The 18,139-nt window shown below is 44.9% G+C and overlaps 1 protein-coding gene across 3 annotated transcripts in view; it reads right to left on the bottom strand.

Annotated features, from left to right (window-relative positions):
• Positions 1–643: 643 nt before the first annotated feature.
• Positions 644–18,139, bottom strand: part of Cops7b (COP9 signalosome subunit 7B) — a 25,464-nt gene continuing 7,968 nt past the window's right edge. For 2 of the 3 annotated variants that reach the window (XM_031368269.1, XM_031368268.1), the window contains 5 exons: positions 15,368–15,443; positions 10,366–10,454; positions 8,034–8,236; positions 5,879–5,984; positions 644–2,405 (listed from right to left, as the gene is read on the bottom strand). In XM_031368269.1, coding sequence (XP_031224129.1) covers positions 2,247–2,405; positions 5,879–5,984; positions 8,034–8,236; positions 10,366–10,454; positions 15,368–15,443 — 633 coding nt within the window. In that variant the 3' untranslated portion in view covers positions 644–2,246. The remainder of the gene's footprint in view (positions 2,406–5,878; positions 5,985–8,033; positions 8,237–10,365; positions 10,455–15,367; positions 15,444–18,139) is intronic. The other variant, XR_004117983.1, reaches the window with a different exon arrangement.

Raw genomic sequence — 18,139 nt, 5'->3', positions numbered from 1 at the left:
AAGAAGCCTGCTTATTAAAAACAGAAAAAGCTGGCTAGAAAGGGACACTGGATCCAGAAAGGATCTCCTTGGGATACAAAATTCTTTGTCACATACAGGCACTAGAGATGAAAGATGCAGAAATGTAAGAAATGGTGGGGTGGAGAAAAATTGGCCCAGGGAGAAAAACTGAACTCACACAGAATCTGCCATCACAGTAAGAGCAAAAGAAGCAAGAGATAGCTGTGTTTTCCTGGCCAACGCTCTCGGGTGGATCTCTGCGTTCAAGGCTAGCCTGGTCTAGAATGAATTCCAGGACAGCCGGGGCTACAAAGAGAAACCCTGCCTTGGAAAAAATAAAATAAAATAAAATAAACCGCATTTCAAAATGAACTTGCCGGAGGGGAGAAGATGAACAGTAACTTGCTCAGTGTCCCTGTCTGGGGTCTAGAGAGAGTAGTGGGAAAATACCTATGAGGCTGGGAGGTGGTCTATATCTCTTAGGGGTTTTGAGAAGTACTTGTTTACCAAAACTTACCCAAAATGTATCCCATTAGAAATATCAATACCCACAAAGATCTGGTAGTGAAGTCAATGTGGGCTTGGGCTTCATCCCACAAATGCCTCCCAAGACCTTAGTAATGAACTTCATGAGGATATGGAATGTAGGGAGTGCCACATTTATTTAATAACAGAACCCCTCTTCCACAGAGCATGTGATCTGGGGATTCATCAAACACACTTTGGGAATCAAACTTAACCGATGGTTAGGCATAGTGTTATATGGGCATATGGACCAGCATATAAGGAACACAAGAATACTTTAACACTGGATCAACTCACTTTTTAACCATGCCACTAAAATAGCATCACATTTCTCTGAACTACTCAAATCACTGCCCTCCAAACCCACCAGCTGTACAACCCCATATTCCACAATCGCATATGTCAAATCTACATTTTTCTTTTTCTTTTTTTTCCTAAAATGTGCTTTTTAAACTCAATGAGGTTTAAATCAGTACAGGGCCTCCATCTCCCTTTAGGAAACAAAATACACACACACACACATACACACACCCCTCACATCCCCACCCTCCCCAAACACACCCCACATAACCCCCCCCACATAGTCCCCCCCACCTACACACACACCCTCCAACCAAGTGAGAAATCCCCGGCGATTAGACTATAACAAATATTGACACAAAGGGAGAAAAAAGCATGTTGAAATGTATTAGAATCAACCTGTACAAAAAAAAAATTAAAATATAACCTGAAACTATTCAAGTTCAGAAAGTCTAGTCAAGTCCTTCTCTCTGGCCAGGAGTGGAGTATGATGTCAGCAGAGGGCTCTGGGTCACCAGCCAAGGAGGGGCGGGAAGGAAGGAGACAGAAGCAGCAATGGTCCTTCACCAGTCTGAGGGGCTTCGGCACCACCACTCTTACCCCAGGGGCAGCCAGGAGGCATGAAAGATCTCAGGGGAGCAAATGTTGGCAGACAATCCCAGGAGGCAGCTGGGCCTAAATGCCAACCAAGGCTTACAGTCAGAGACAGCAGGAAGAGTAGCCCACAGAGGACACCAAGCTAGGAGAAACTCCTTCTGCTGCCCACAGACCCAAGCACCCTACACTGGTATCAGACACCAGGGGTTAGTCAGCCCAGTGCCCCAACTTGATGAGAGATCCTGGCTAGGCTTAAGAGGCTGAAAACCCAAAGGTTTAGTAAACATAGCCCAGCACCACATCCCTCCATGGCCTCAACTGGCACTGCCAACAGGGGTAAGGCAGGAGAGGGAACATGTGGCTACCTGGCTAGAGACACTTGCACCATTGTGGGTACTGTGGTACATGGGGCTGGAGAAGCAAGGCCCCCTCTTCACTCAGAGAGGAGCCACCTCCACAGTCATCCCTCGGGGCTGGGTAAACTGCCTCCAGCTTAGGACCAGCCTGACAAAATGACAGGGAGCAAAGAACAACTGGGAGGGAGGTAGCCCATCACAAAGACAAGGACCCCTGCAGGGAAGCCGGGCAGTGCTGGACCCTGTTTGGATGGCATCCGTTGAGCCCCTGAGTCTGAAGGGAACAACTAGAAAAGGAGGCAAGGGAGGGGCAATCATTTTCAGAAATGGTACCAATGGATGGGGAGGTACTGGTGAGGGACGGGCAGATCTGGAACTCACTGCAGTTAGAGAGGGACGGAAATAGGCCCTGGGTGTCCCCTCCCGACCTGACCCAGGCCTGCTGAGTGCCAGCTGCCCCAGCCGGCCCTAGTGGCGGCTGGAGACCAGACCTTTCACTTTGGACATCTTCTTAGTGGGTTGCCTCTGCTCAGTATGGGGGGGACACTCCCGTTCGGCCAGCTGCTGCTCCATTTCCTGAGCTGAGGAGGACGCTGTTGCTTTGAGTGTCTTCTTAATGTTGCTAACCTGAGGGGAGAAACAAAACTTGTGTTCATACCTGAAACTCACTGAGTCCTGTTCTAAGGACCACCCAGAGAAGCAGCCCAAATTCTCTACAACAAAATCTGAAATCATATTCAAAAACCCAGAGGAAGACAAGTAGGCTACTTATGGATAAATGAAAATGAGTTCACTAGGCTGGGTGGTGGTGGCGCACGCCTTTAATCCCAGCACTTAGGAGGCAGAGGCAGGTGGATTTCTGAGCTCGAGGCCAGCCTAGTCTACAGAGTGAGTTCCAGGACAGCCAGGGTTACACAAAGAAACAAAACGAAAATAAACAAAAAGAAAAAGAAAAAGAAAAAAGAAAAAAGAAAATGAGTTCACCAAAGCATGGAACTAGGAGCTGGAAAAATGGCTCCAGAGGTCAGAGGATGGCATGGTTCCTGGGAGCCTGAGTTATAGGCAGTCATGAGCCACCCAGGGTGCCGTGAACTGAGTTTGAGTCCTCTGGAAGAGCGGTAAGCTCTCTTACCTGCTGCTGAGCCACCTCCCCAGCCCATGTGTTTATTAAGATTTAAGTAGTGTTTTGGTGCTAGTATAAACAGCCTACTATTTAACGCTGCACGCTGTGGGAGCATCCTTCATTGAGGGGAATCTGCTCTTCAAGTGAGCTTTCCAGATCAAAATGGATGCATATTTTATACTGGATCTGTAGCATTATGTAGACTGACCATCAGTATCTTAAGTAACTTGAACCTGAAATGTTTCAATGTTTTTCAGGATTTTGTGATAGATTTGGAGATAGATTTTACTTTTACTGATGTTCAACAGTTTCCTCAGACTGGACCTGAAGAGACAGCTCAGCAGTTAAGAGCACGTTTTGATCTTGCAGAGGAACTCGGTTCAGTTCCCAGCACCCACATCAGGCAACTCACAACTTCCCATAGTTAGAAGGGATCTGACATCCTCTTCTGGACTCCTCAGGCACTCAGATACATATGACATAGACTCATACAGACATACAATATACACATAAATAAAATAAAGTAAGCCAGGCATGCCTTTAATCCCAGCACTTAGAAGGCAGAGGCTGAGTTCAAGGCCAGCCTGGTCTACAGAGTGAGTTCCAGGCAAGCCAAAACAACATAGTGAGACCATGCTTCATAAGTAAGAAAGAAAATAAATAAATAAATAGCCTTTTAATAAAAGCCAGAACTCTGCTCTTTAAAAAAAAAAAAAATCAACTAATAGGCTAAGCAAATAGCACAGTGAGCAAAGTGCATGCCATGCAAGCACAAGGACCTGAATTTGATCTTCTTACACAATGTCAAGCACTGAACACATTTATAATCCCAGTGTTTAGTGGCACAGGCAGATCCCTGGGCTCTGCTGACCAGCTTACTTGGAGAGGTCCAGGCCAATGAGAGACCCAGTTTCAAAAAAAATTAGAGTACCCAAGGAATGACACTTAAGGTAGTTCTCTGGCATCCACATGAGCCTACAGGCCTATATACCTGGACACACAAATAGACACACACTGAGGGAGACAGACAACAGACAGGAAGACAGACAGTGACAACTAGTGCTTCTGCCAGGAAGTATAGGATTGAGTGTGGACACCCACACCCAGGACTCGGGCTGCCCGCCCAAACCACCTAAACCTACTTTAGCCTCAAAGATCTGAAAGTGTCTAGTCCCCCTACTCCACCCATTTGATAATAAGTACGCCCACGTAATTCTGACCAGGGTCCTTCTGACTTCCCTCCTCAGAGGACTGGCTTATAGCCTCTCTGCCCCATCTCCTTCACCTAAGTAACCCAGGGTTTGTAGAGCTCTTCAAAGCATATGGCCCAGGAACATTCCAGTGGGCTGCACCTGTTAACAAAACTGTAACTTGGCAATATTAGAGACCCTAAGAGCAGGAAACACAAGAGCCCCCCAGGGTAGGATGGAGCCTTTGGAGAGGGGACAGGGAAAAGGTGGGGCAGGTGTGCTGATAGGTAAGACAGTCCTAGCACTCAGAGGCTCAGGGGAGGGTAGAAAGCCTTGAAGCCTGCCTGGGCCTGGGCTGAATTTTGAAAAGTAAGCAAAAGCATAAAAAGCAAAAGGAAACCAAGCCCACAGGAAATGCTACAGAGACATGAAAGATGATGAGAATTGCTCTCGATGAGGTAGCCAGGAGACACAGTTTTAGCACACTGTAACAACTTAACTCCTGAGGGATTTTCTACACACACACACAAAAAAAAGGCCAAACAAACAAACAAAAAACCACTTACTCTTGTTCTATTACCTAAGTTGGGTGGAACACAGCCTATTTTGTGAACGTGTAACAATAGCTATATATTAATATCCCACAAAACACCAGACACAGGCACATTCAAATATAAAGAAAAATAGATTCCAAAAGCAAATGTAATGAAAGGGGCTTTGTGGAGCTGCAAGCCATCGTTCATTTCCCTCCAGAGAACCTGCTCAGAGACACTGCAAAGCCTGGGAAGGCTACCGTTATGTTATGTCTCCCCAGGTGCACTGAACTATACTTAATAATGGTTTTCTATAAAAGGCTAATACAAGAGAACTCTCAGGCAGTTTGTCATAGGGCTAACTGAACTCAGAGGGAGGCTCTCAAAGGTACAGCTCCCCAGAAAACTGTTGTTCTCAGACTTGGAAAGAAAACATCTAGTTTTTCCCCCTCTGAGAACAACAATGTAATTTAAAGACAAATGGGGAAAAAGATGTATCTCACCTACTCAACTAAGAAAATGGTTATAATGTGGGCCAATCATAACAGAAACTACAAAGCAGGAACATATGACACAATTACCTCTGTGGAGATGTACTGTGTTCAGATGAGCATACAGTAAGCCCTGAAGTATGGCTCAGCCAGATGAGCACCTTGCTCATGGCTCCAGACAATAAACAAAGCCCTGAATCCTGCCCTCACTGATCACATCAGTCTGTTCTAACTTTTCTAGAAGGCCAGTAGGTAATGTATTATTTCAACTGGTATGGCAGAGGTGGCCTGGCCTCTTCCTCACACTTATTTCAAAGTTTAATAGTTTCTGGTATTTTATTCATGTGTATGTTTATGTGCCTGAACACACATCTGTGTAATATGCATGTAAGAGCCCCTGGAGGCCAGAAGGCAGCACTGGGTCCCCAGAACTGGAGTTCCAGGTGATTGTGAGCTGCTGTGTGAGTGCTGAGAGCCAAACCTAAGTCCACTTAACTGCTGAGCCATCTCTCCAGCTCCCTTCTATTTTTAAAACACAGCACCAACATTTTTTTCCTCAGTAGCTGCAACATAATATGTACAGGGAAGATGTATGTATTCTACACTCTAAGCCTGCTCAATCTCTGCTAACTCCCTACATTCCAGTACTAAACCCAAGGGCTATTTGTTATATTCACACCAAAGCAACGACAACACAAAGACAATGCAAACTAATTCCTAGGCGCACCCTGAGAAGAGGGTCAAATGCTCCCTCTCTCTTTACCTCGGCTTCCACCTGCTGCTGAGTCCGGTGGTGGTTCTCTTTGTACTGGTTGGCTCTCAGAACCTGCTGTTCAATGCCCAAGAGAACTGCCTCACAGCCGTCACACCTGCAATGGGAAAAGCAGCCCTGAGCTGCAGTGAAGCCCAGGCAGTCTCCTCCCTCCCAGACCCTTCCAGCACTTTATGGGACTTCCTTTAACATGCCCCTGCCACGGTTGTGTTGGTCCCCTCCCTCCTTCCCAACAAGGTCATCTAAATATGTAACACAGGCCAAGGGCAGCTGCTTGGAATACAGCTCTAATTTCCAGTCCTTGCAGCCCATAAGAAACAGTCTTAGAGACTAAGACTGAAGGAGGGACAAACTACAAGTAACACTGACTAATCCCTTTCCACAAAAGAAAAAAATAAATGTTCTATTTTAGAGATTGCCTTTTTCCTTAGAATCTGAAGTGATTTCCTACTAACAATCACTTCTCACTGGGCTTGGTGACACATGCCTTTAATCCTAGCACTCAGGAAGCAGGGGCAGAAGTAGACAGACCTGAGTTCAAGGTAAGCCTGGTCTATACCAGACAAGTCTACAAAATGAGATCCCGCCTCATAAAATAAAAAACTTTTTGAAAAGCAATATAATGAAAATTCACATCTGTCCACTACTATTTAATATGTCCAACATTTTGCCATGTTTTACTTTCTCAGGACAATAATTCTATTTCCAGCCCACCTCTAACATAAATAGGAGCTTTGGAGTCTCTTCTAGTGACTGAAGAGAAGGCTCAGTGGTTAGGACACTTGCTGCTCTTGCACAGGACCAAGCTCAGCTTCCAACACCCACACACTAGCTCATGATCATCCATAACTCCAGCTCCAGGGGATCTGATGCCCTCTTCTGACCTCTATGTACTAGATAAACACACAGTACACTTCTACACATGTAAGCAAGATGCCTGGGTGTGGTGGCACTTGGGAGGCAGTCAGACAAATCTTGACTTTAAGGCAAACCTGGAATGCATAGTTATAGTTAGTTCCAGGCAAGCCTGGGCTAGAGAACATGGCCTGTTTCGATAAAACAACAATGAAAGATAGTTTCCCTATCTCTCAGTACAGAGCTGCTCCTCTGCCTAGTGACATATAGCATGCCACACGCCTATGTGGGGACAATCTCCCCACTCTCAATACTTCCTCACACTTCCCTAAGATGCTCTGGTTTTGTGAGCTTCAAATCACTTAAATAGCTCATAAGAAATCCTTATAGCATGTAGTCACTTTTGCAAGCATCAAATTCCACTAAAGAAAGAATATACTTGGGGGCTGGAGAGACAGCTCAGTGGTTAAGAGCGCCGACTGCTCTTCCAAAGGTCTTGAGTTCAAATCCCAGCCACCACATGGTGGCTCACAACTACCCGTAATGAGATCTGATGCCCTCTTCCGGTGTGTCTGAAGACAACTACAGCAAGCCAAGTGGGGCCAGAGCAAGAAGACAAAGTGTCTGAAGACAGCTACAGTGTACTTACATATAATTAATAAATAAATCTTTTTTTTTTAAAAAAAGAATATACTCAAAAGTCTCAGTTCTTGTTACTAAATTCCTTTTACTCATTGGAGGGGAGGATAAAGAGATAAATTCTCCAACTCATAATCCTTCTGCCTCAGCATCCTAAGGGATCGGACTGGGGTTAGAGGCAAGTATCACCATACCCACTGCCTCAATTGTCAAATACTCTATGCATCGGTGTCCAGAGCACAAAGGCCTATTCACAGGTGTACCCCTCACAAAGACTTCACTAGCGCTAATGAGCACAACATGTTATGATAAACACTAACTTCCTGAACTTGGGTTATGTTTAGAAGGTGCAGATTTAGTGCCACACAGCCAGAATGCAGAGACTCTACCTGTAATTCCACATGAATATTTTATAGCCCACTGTTAAATAGCCCAGCTGCATTTAAAGTCAATTTTACAAGCCAGGCACCAGGAATCTTTCCAAGCTTCCTAATGCCACACAGCTGTAATCACAAATGCAGCCCCAATTTCTGTCTCAGTGTCCAAAGACCCCAGCTTTGGCTGCCTCAAGCTCATTTCTGAAGGTCACAGTGCTACAAAGAGAGGCACAAAGGACACACTACTAGACGTTCCCTCCATATCCCAGCCTCACCACTCATGCAAGGTCTTGACAATGTTATTGATATCTTTCTTCCGGATGTCACGGCCAATACAGAAATCCACTTCCAGGAGCTGATTTCGCTGGTCCAGTTTGCCCTGGATAATGTCAGTGTAGACAGCCTCAATGATAAGGTCTTCTAGCTCCCTGAGATTCCTCATCTCCAGGTCTTTCAGCAGCACAGAGTAGGGGATACACTGTGGATAGGTCATAGGACAGTTGGCACACAGGCAACAGCAGAGACTATGTGCTTATAGGATGTGGTAATTACCAATATCTGAGATAATAAGGGACGGGTAAAGTGTAGATCCTGCGGCCCCCAAGGAGGTACCTCTCCAGTTCTCTATGTCCTAGACTTCATCCAGCACTCAGCTGCGGCATCCACACCCTTGCAATGCGAAAGCCTCCTTCCACAGGGAAGAGAAACACTCAGCATGTGCTACACTGCCACCTTCTGGAAGCTTGCAGACTTTGCATAAAATGCTGAATGACTGCAAGCCTCAAACACGGACACTGAATAGTCTCCCCAGAAGAGGCACAGCAAAACAAACAGAACACACACAACAACAAAAACCAATCACAGGTTATCCTAAGTGTGTGCTTGTTTCTCAAACTCTTGCAACCAACATCAAATCTCCAACAACAGCCCTGTACCAATGACTAAAAAGAACAGAACAGGGCTGGAGAGATGGCTCAGAGGGGAAGAGCACCGACTGCTCTTCGGAAAGTCCTGAGTTCAAATCCCAGCAACCACATGGTGGCTCACAACCATCCATAATGAGGCCTCACGCCCTCTCCTGGTGTCTGAAGACAGCTACAGTGTACTTATATATAATAAATAAAATTTTTAAAAATTACTTAAAAAAAAAAAAGAGCACTGACTGCTCTTCCAGAGGTTCTGAGTTCAATTCCCAGTAACCACATGGTGGCTCACAACCATCTGTAATGGGATCCGATGTGCTCTTCTGGTGTGTTTGAAGACAGCTACAGTGTACTCATAAAATAAATTAATCTTGAAAAAAGAAAAATGGTTTAAAAGAAAAGAACACAACATCTAATAACCTACATTCTACAATCCCTGAGCTGTCAGTACTAGTTTAGAAATAAACTAGCCAGGCGGTGGTGGCACACGCCTTTAATCCCAGCACTTGGGAGGCAGAGGCAGGCGGATTTCTGAGTCGGAGGCCAGCCTGGTCTACAGAGTGAGTTCCAGGACAGCCAGAGCTACACAGAGAAACCCTGTCTCGAAAAAAAAACAAAACAAAAAACAAAAAAAAACTCAACAACAACAAAAATTAACTATGTAAGTAGAAGCAGACAAGAGGAAGTGAGCAGAGGAGAGCAGAGGAGAGCGCAGAGGAGAGCAGAGGTGAGCACAGAGGAGAGCAGAGGAGAGCGCAGAGGAGAGCAGAGCTGAGCACAGAGGAGTGGCCCCTCTATGTTAAAAGCTGTAAGATACTGGCTGCAGGCTTCTTCTAAATCAGCTGGGCAGAGAACCTGCAAGCGTGTCGTAGAATCTTACAGGCTAGGGCCTAATGTTAGCATATGAAAATTAATAAAAACAAAGTGAGCAGATGAGGCAAAAAAATTGCAATTAACCATGAAAATCACAAAGAAATCACAAAGATTAGAAATCTACCTCTCTAGGCTAGAGGTTGTGGCTTAGGGATAGTGTTTCCCTACCATGCATAAGCCTGGAGTTTAATCCCCGGTGTCACGAAATAAGAAAAGTCCAGTAGGCCCAACACAGCACGTCTTTCCTCCTACGTGAGTATGAGGACTTGTGCACTAGGAGATTCAGGAAGTTGCTAACTAGCTGAAAGAAGCCTTACTCTCACAGGCGAGGTGTGATACACCTCTAACCCTCGTTTGGGAGGCTGAGGTAGGAGGTCAGCCAGTGAGCTGAGAATAGGCTGTGACTATACAGTGAGTCTGTGTAACAAAAGCAGTCAGAGACACTTAGTATGAAGACGTAGGAACTCACCCTGAACTTACAGGGATCCACCTACCTCTGCCTCTGTACCACCACCCAGGTAAAAAGATGCATCTTTTAAAAGCATTTAAATAGCAGGCCCCTCTTAATATGGCAAAGTGCGTTCCCTGCATGAAGTTCCACAGCATGCCAGAACAGAGACCTCCTGAATCAATCCGTCACCGCTGGGCTTGCTTTTCCAAAACAGAGAGTGGCTGTCCACACATTTTAATTATCTTTTTATCTGCCAAGTACACAACAAGCATTTAGGATAAAACTAGCTGCAAGTTCTTTCATGGATGCCAACGAGAGACCTGACTGGGGTTCAGATGAAGACAATGGTTGAGACTGTACCTTCATTCTTGACGCCAAGCTCACGATGGTGAGGTGCTTCAGCTTGTTCTGCTGCGCTGCACTCAGTTCTGGCAGGCTCTCCTTGTTGGCTGTTCAGTCCCACCCACCACAAAAATCAAGACACAAAATAAAATTAGGATTTATTTTTAGGATAAACTCATCAACTCCCCCACAAAATCTACTACTAGATGACTGTCATGACTGCGCACGCACTTGCTCACTCAGCAACCCTCCACCAGCAACCCTACCTTCTCTGGAAGATCATGTGCTTCCAGAAAGCAAACACTCAGAAGTTTAGTATCAAAGCAAGGCACGAGCAGACAAAACAACAGAGCCAACTATCTTAACGGACATCTTACTGTTGCTGTGGCTTGTGAAGCTCAGTTAAGTTCAACATTCCTTCACTGAGCATGGCATGTGCAATGCACACATGTCGCACAGGGACTCGGGGAGGAGGAAGACTCTGGACTTTGACAGGGGCTGTACCACACAACTCCAAGTGTGACACAACTTGATAACACCGGACCTGTCATCAAGGTTAGTTTGGTTTGGATAATTGTTGCTAAAGGGGTGAACAGGATCTTATGCAACACAGGGTGATCTTGAACTCCTCACAAGATGATGAGATCCTGCTTTAAGCTGAAATTAAAGGTGTAACCCAACGTGCTGAGCCTCAATCTTACAATGAGATGTTGCAATAGCTATAAATGCAAAGGTAAAACTACCAGAACAGGCAGGCAGGGAGGACAAGGAAGACAAAAAGAAAAGGCTAAAGGAAGAGAAGAAAAAGGGACAGAGAAAGAGAAAGCAAACAAATACAATCTCAATTGGGAGATACAAAAACCAAAAAGGTTTCATGGGAGAAGAGTTTGAGATGAACCCTGAGGATGAGCAGAACTTTTTCCTACTGACACTGAAGATCACAGTAGTAGCTACATATACCAGCAGAGCCAGATGCACTCACACATGCGCACATGCAGCCACTCTCCAGACAGACTTCAAATGTCCTCAACCTTGGAACCATGAGTCTGGATTCCAAAAACTCAATTCTTCTGTTTGTTTGTTGTTCAAGGCAGGGTTTCTCTGAGTAGCCCTGGCTGTCCTGGAACTCACTCTATAGAACATAAAGGCCTTGAACTCAGAGGTCCACCTGGGTGTGGTGGCACTTGGGAAGCAGAATGGGATAGACCTGAACAGGCTAGAGAATGAGACCCTGTCTCAAAACAACACAAAACAAAGCTTGGCACAAAGCTGCCCACGCTGCCTAATAACACACAGCATACCCCCAGCCTGTGTGGCATGCCAGCTTCTGCTGGCATTAAAGACATGCAACACCACCACCCAGCCTTTTCTCCCAAGCATTATGTTGAAATGCATCAAGTGACAATTCCTACCTTGAACTGAGTGTAGTTTTTTTTTTTAATCTTACTTGTGAATATTCACTTGTTTTGTGGAAAAATTATGGATATGTTTAACCACAACTATTGCCTATATCCCATGAGAATGTTACCTAAAAAGGTACATATACCACATTACCTTTCTTTAAAAATATTTTTTATTAGCCAGGCAGTGGTGGCACACACCTTTAATCCTAGCACTTGGGAGGCAGAGGCAGGCAGATTTCTGAGTTCGAGGCCAGCCTGGTCTACAGAGTGAGTTCCAGGACAGCCAGGGCTGCACAGAGAAACTCTGCCTTGAAAAAAAAATTATTATTTTCAATTCTGTGTGGGTATCTGCATATGTGTACAGGTACTCTCAGAGGCCAGAAGTATTAGACCCCGGAACTGGACTTACAGATGGCATTAAGCTGCCCGATGTGGTTCTGGGAATGTCATTCCAGTTCTCTGCAAAAGAAGTATGTGCTCTTAACTGCTATCTCTCCAGCCCCAAGGCCTCAAAATTCTAAATTCTGGAAATATTTAGCCTAAAGAGAGACTTGTATAATTACTCTCATTTTACGATAGGGAAACTGAGGTACACATGATCACTTAATCTGCTAAGGGAGACACAGCTTGTAAACGCAGAGCTAGACTCTAATGCAGGCAGTCTCCTCCGGAGTCCATGCAGTGCTGCCTCACAGACAGCACAACAAAGAGCAGGGCAAAGAAACGTCATGTACCCGGAAGCTGCAACTGTTCACTGTGACAGCAACCCAGAGCGGGAGCCCTGAGAACCAGGCCACTTTTATACTATCAAAGAGAGGGAGCAGAAGAGAAGAAAGAAGAGGAAACTAAGACAAACAGAAGGGGCTGATCAGATGGCTCAGTAGTTAAGAGCACTGACTGTTCTTCTGAAGGTCCTGAGTTCAAATCCCAGCAACTACACGGTGACTCACAACCATCTGTAATGAGATCTGACTCCCTCTTCTGGAGTGTCTAAAGACGGCTACAGTGTACTTACATATAACAGTAAATCTTTATATATATAACTTACATATAACTTAAATCTTTAAAAAAAAAAAAAAAGAAGGCAGACAGAAAAAAGAACTAGAAAGACCAGTAACATTTGGATATACAAGTCCCTCACTCCCGATTATTGTTTCTGAATATTTACTATATTTGTGCAGGTGTGTACAATGTGAGCATGAGCATGCATGCGGTACTGTGCATGTGGACGTGGAGGTCAGAGAAGAACAGAGTCAGTTCTTCCCTTCCACTCTGGGTTCCGGGGACTGAGCAGAAGCTGTTAGTCTTGAGTAGCAATGCTACTTACTCCCTGCTGACCCACCGTGCCAGCCTGATTTCAGATTAAAATCTAAAACCATTCAATGTCCTCATCAGAGAAGCTTCTTGCAGGAGATGGTAAATGACACAGAGAGCTACAACAGGACTATGCACAAAGAGTAGAGACTTTGGAGCACCCAGCCCTAAAGAGTATGTCTTCATCAAACTCCTCCCCTCGGGGCTCAAGGATCTAAGCAGAAGAGGAGGTGGAAAGACTTTTTCTCTGTATAGCCCTGGCTATCCTAGGACTTGTCCTGTAGACCAGGCTGACCTCAAACTTGGAGATCCACCTGCCTCTGCCTCCCCAGTGCTGGGATTAAAGGTGTGCACTACCACCGCCAGCACGGTGGAAAGATTTAAGAGCCAGAAGTGGCAGGCGACTCCAAGGAAACAGTATCATCCACACATAACAGGACAGATGCACAACTCATAGAGACTGACAGCACAGACGAATGAAACCTGCACAACTTCAAACCTGACAAAATCCCAACACAGAGAAGGGCATGAACACAAGGCCGTGCCCGACCAAAAGCTGTGTGTAACTGCTATTTGCTCAGAAGGGACAGGAGCTTTCTCCAGTGGAGCGTCACGGGATCTAGACTAGCAACCATTCTACAGGACAGGTCCCATGCCCACAAGGCGCACAGCAACACAGAATGGACTCTGTGGGTTTTGTGAGCATTTTGCTTTGTTTTGGTTTTGGTTTTCACTTTGTTTTTGACTTTCATTGTTTTCTTTTTGAGAGAGACAAAAAAAAAACATGAAGTTAGGTATGTAGGGAGGTGGGAAGGATCTGGGGGAAGCTGAAGGAGAGAAAAGAATATGATTAAAATATATTGCATGAAAAGCTTTAAAACTAAGAGAACTAAAAAACATTCAAATGGGCTGGGAATGTAGCTCAGCGGTACAGTACTCATTAAGAAATAGTAAAGACGAGTGGAGCTATGACAGCGCATATCTGTAAGAGGAGAAACAGAAGGTGGAGACAGGAGGATCTGGAGTTTGAAGTCAGCCTAAGCAACACAGCAAGACTGACTTACAATAAAGAACTTTGGAAACTATGGATTGGAAATATTTTCTGGCCCGGGAAAGGCAAGGTACGGCTTGCAATCACAACCTAACTATATCTGTATAACACAAGTGTGAGCGTAAGGGCAGCATCACAGGCTGGCGATAACGTCATGGTTTGTGCTTTATGCTTTTCCACTGTTCTTCAACACGGAATCTTATTTTGGTAACACTCAAGTTGGGCAATGTGGATCATCCTTATAATCTCAGCACTCAAAAGAACGAAGCGGGGGAGCTTTGACCTCAAGACAAGCCTGTGCTAGACAGAACCCAGTCAACAAAGCAAAGCAAAACAAAAGAAAAAAGAAAAAAAGGAAAGTGTGTGTGTGTGTGCATGCGCGCACGCACGTGTTCTCAAGCACACACACCACACAATGTGCACTGTAGAGCTCAGGGGACAGCCTGCAGGAGTCAGTCCTCTCTTGCCCCCACGAGGGTCCCAGGGATCTACTCACTTCACCACGGAGGCTTCACTCCAGATGCCTTTACCTGCTGAGCCATCTCACCACCCCTTAAAAGAATAAAAATTCTGAGAACGTTTAAAACACTGAACTGACAGGTGTGGTGAAGCATGCCTTTATTTCCAGCACTTAGGAGGCAGAGGTAGGAATATCTCTGTGAGTTTAAGGCCAGCCTGTTCTGTATAATGAGTTCCATGCTGGCCAGGGCTACGTAGTAAGACCCATCTCAATAAAAAAGAAACAAAAAACAAAACAACTCCACATTACTTTGCTAGTTGAATGCTCTACAAACACTAGTTCAGGCACTAATCTGGGAAATAAAAAGGGCTCTCTTGGGGCTGGTGAGATGGCTCAGCGGGTAAGAGCACCGACTGCTCTTCAGAAGGTCATGAGTTCAAATCCCAGCAACCACATGGTGGCTCACAACCACCTGTAATGAGTTCTGACGCCCTCTTCTGTTGCATCTGAAGACAGCTACAGTGTACTTACATATAATAAATAAATAAATAAATCTTTAAAAAAAAAAAAAAAGGGCTCTCTGTTCATAGATGCGTGCGTGCGCACGCGCACACACACACACACACACAGAATCCCTATTTTACACCTAGGAAATTAAACAGTTATCAGGGAACTCCTTTGGCGATACAGTCGAGTCAATACCTGACTATCCTCCCCACACTCACAACCTCAAGCTCCCTAAAACAGCTGCAACAGTTCAGCAAGCCTTCTGAAGGATCTTAGCCAACTCACCTATGTAATCCGGGTACGTGCCATAGGCGAACAGGTTCAGCAACTGCAAGTATGCAGCATTAGCTCCTTCTGCAAGCTGAGGAAAGAAAGGTTCAGTTCACCACACAACACATTTCCACCAGTCATGTCAATGTTCTAATGCCAAGCATGTCATGGCCATTTTTTCTGTACTATTCCATTAGGTAGTCTCTAAGGTCCTTTACAATTATGATTCTTGAGGAACAACAAGATTATTTAAGTTCACAAATGAATCTTCCTTCGATGCTCAAGTAGCTTCCTCCTCCCTCTCTCCCTGCCCCTTTGCTTTGAGCTCGCTGCACCACAAAGATTTATGCACAAGAGGCAGTTCATGTTTTCTCAGGTCTCCCCTCCTTAGAACAAATACTGATGGCTGGGAGAATCTTGCCTAGGCTGCACCTGGAGCTAGCTAGGTTCAGTCCCAGCACTACATAAGCTGGGCATAGTGGCTCATGCCTGTAATTCCTCAGGAGGTAGATATAAGAGGATCAGGCGTTCAAAGTCATCCTCAGCTACATGCTGAGTTCAAAACCAGCCTGGACTACCTGAAAACGAGGCCTGTCTCAAATGAGAAGACAAGAGTGTGGTGATTCTGTCTATATACCAACTCTGTATGATTTTTGCTTATTTGTATTATTGTTGTTGCAGGATGTGTGCATGATGTGTATGTGTGCTCATGTATGCAATGCACATGTGTAGAGTCACAGACAACTTTGTGAAGTCCATTTTCTTCTCCCACCTTTATGAAGGTTCTCAGAAGATCAAAATCTGGTCATCAAGCTTTAGCCACTGAGCTATCTTGTCATCCCAAAACTTAAGATGTTGGCACCTACTATCAATCATATCTGAACAAACTATATGGCTAGTTCCAAGTTTTGATACTATATATGAATAATAAACCCTGGAAATATTAGCACAATGTAAGGTGTGCCAAAAAAGCTATATTGTAACTGTAACAGAATTATCAGCCTGAGCCAAGTAGAAATGCTCATTAAATTACTTCTTTGATGCTGATGGCAAAAGACACCAACAGGAAAAATGCAAAGAGCAACGGAATCACGTTACACAGGCCAGTAATCCCCACTACTTGTGAAGCTAAAGAAGGGGACCACTAGCTCAAGTCGAGTCTGAGCTACAGAAGAGGCACAAAGCCAGCTTGGGAAATTTAGAAAGATCCTGTCTCAAAATAATAGTCAAAAGAGGGCTTGGACATAGTTCAGTGGCATAGCACCTGCTTAACATGCAGAACACTGTGGATTCAGTCCTCAGTGACACATATACACAGCACCTCTTCCAACTTACCAAACTCCACAAAGCAAGACAGAAACAATACTGTTCAATTTTAGCTATCTTTTACAAAGTTCCAATAACTGCAACCATAATTTCAGAACACTGAAAAGCAACTAGCTTATTCCTGATTCAAAACAGGAAAAACATAAACAGTACACAGATAAAGGTGGTTTGCTAAGCATCAGTAAGCACCAATGGGAGTGTGTTAGCACATTATGTACCTCAAGCTTCCCTCTCAAGTTATCATGAACTTCCTAAAGTCCTGGGATCAAAGTGAAGGAGAGTCAGTAAGGACCCTGAATGCAGCCCCTACTTTCCCCACAGATAATTACAGAGTTAGCTGGAGTGGACTACTCTACTGCAAACACCCCAAAAGCTGTCCAGCTGCCTAGTCAGTAAGGTCTCGCCAGCTTGCTTTCACCCACTTCCTCTTAGTCAAGTTTCAACAATCACAAAAACAACTACTTGTCATGTTATGTTCATTCAGATTTTTCTCAAATCTGAAGAAACTCTGATCATCTTTTCTATTGGAAAATGAGCACAACCAAGCAGTGGCTCACTCCTGTAATCCCAGCAGATGGTACGTGGTGGCAGGAGGAACAGGATCGAGGCCAACCTAGGAAACATGAGACTCAATCTCAAAAAAAAAAGCCTAATTCACAGATCTTCCTCAAGGAATTACTGAATTTTTCCTGAAAGTCAGCTATGCGTCAGGCTATGTACTCAGCTCAAAGAAGCAACGGCAAGCACAGCAGACCCTACTGTCACAGACTCCATATAACAAGCAGGAGTGACACTAAATAAAAACTTACAATTAACAAAATAAAATCAGAGGGCTGGAGAGATGGCTCAGCGTTTAAGAGCACTGACCGCTCTTCCACAGGTCCTAAGTTCAATTCTCAGCAACCACATGGTGGCTCACTCTAGAGAAATAAGCAGCCATATAGTACTGAGCCCAATAACCTGGACCCACACCTCAGGTTAAAACTGGCTCTGAGATTGCTGATGGCAATTGTGCCATTGTAGCCATAAAGGTGAACTACCTAACAGATGCCAACCACATCCTATATGCAGGTCACCACCACCAAGAACACCAGGGCCACCCTCAGCAGCATCCTACAAATGATTAACAAGTACCTTAGCCTAGATCAGTAGACAGTAGTCATGCATACCCCCAGTGCCATCCTACATAGGCAGAAGCCTGTGATAGCAAAGGGAAGAGAGCCTGCTCTGCCAACACACTGAAATCGCCTGAGAACTCCCTCCCCATATGTCTGCAATTTTCTCCAAACTAATAAAGAAAACTCAAGCTGGCTGGAGAGATGGCTCAGTGGTTAAGAGCACCGACTGCTCTTTCAAAGGTCCCGAGTTCAAATCCCAGCAACCACATCGTGGCTTACAACCATCTGTAACTAGATCTGATGCCTTCTTCTGGAGTGTCCAAAGACAGCTACAATGTACTTA

This window comes from Mastomys coucha, unplaced genomic scaffold, assembly GCF_008632895.1.
Source record: "Mastomys coucha isolate ucsf_1 unplaced genomic scaffold, UCSF_Mcou_1 pScaffold14, whole genome shotgun sequence".
In the NCBI taxonomy this organism is placed as follows: Eukaryota; Metazoa; Chordata; class Mammalia; order Rodentia; family Muridae; genus Mastomys; species Mastomys coucha.
Note: the sequence above shows the minus strand (reverse complement) of the source record. Positions and strands in the feature narration are given on the sequence as shown.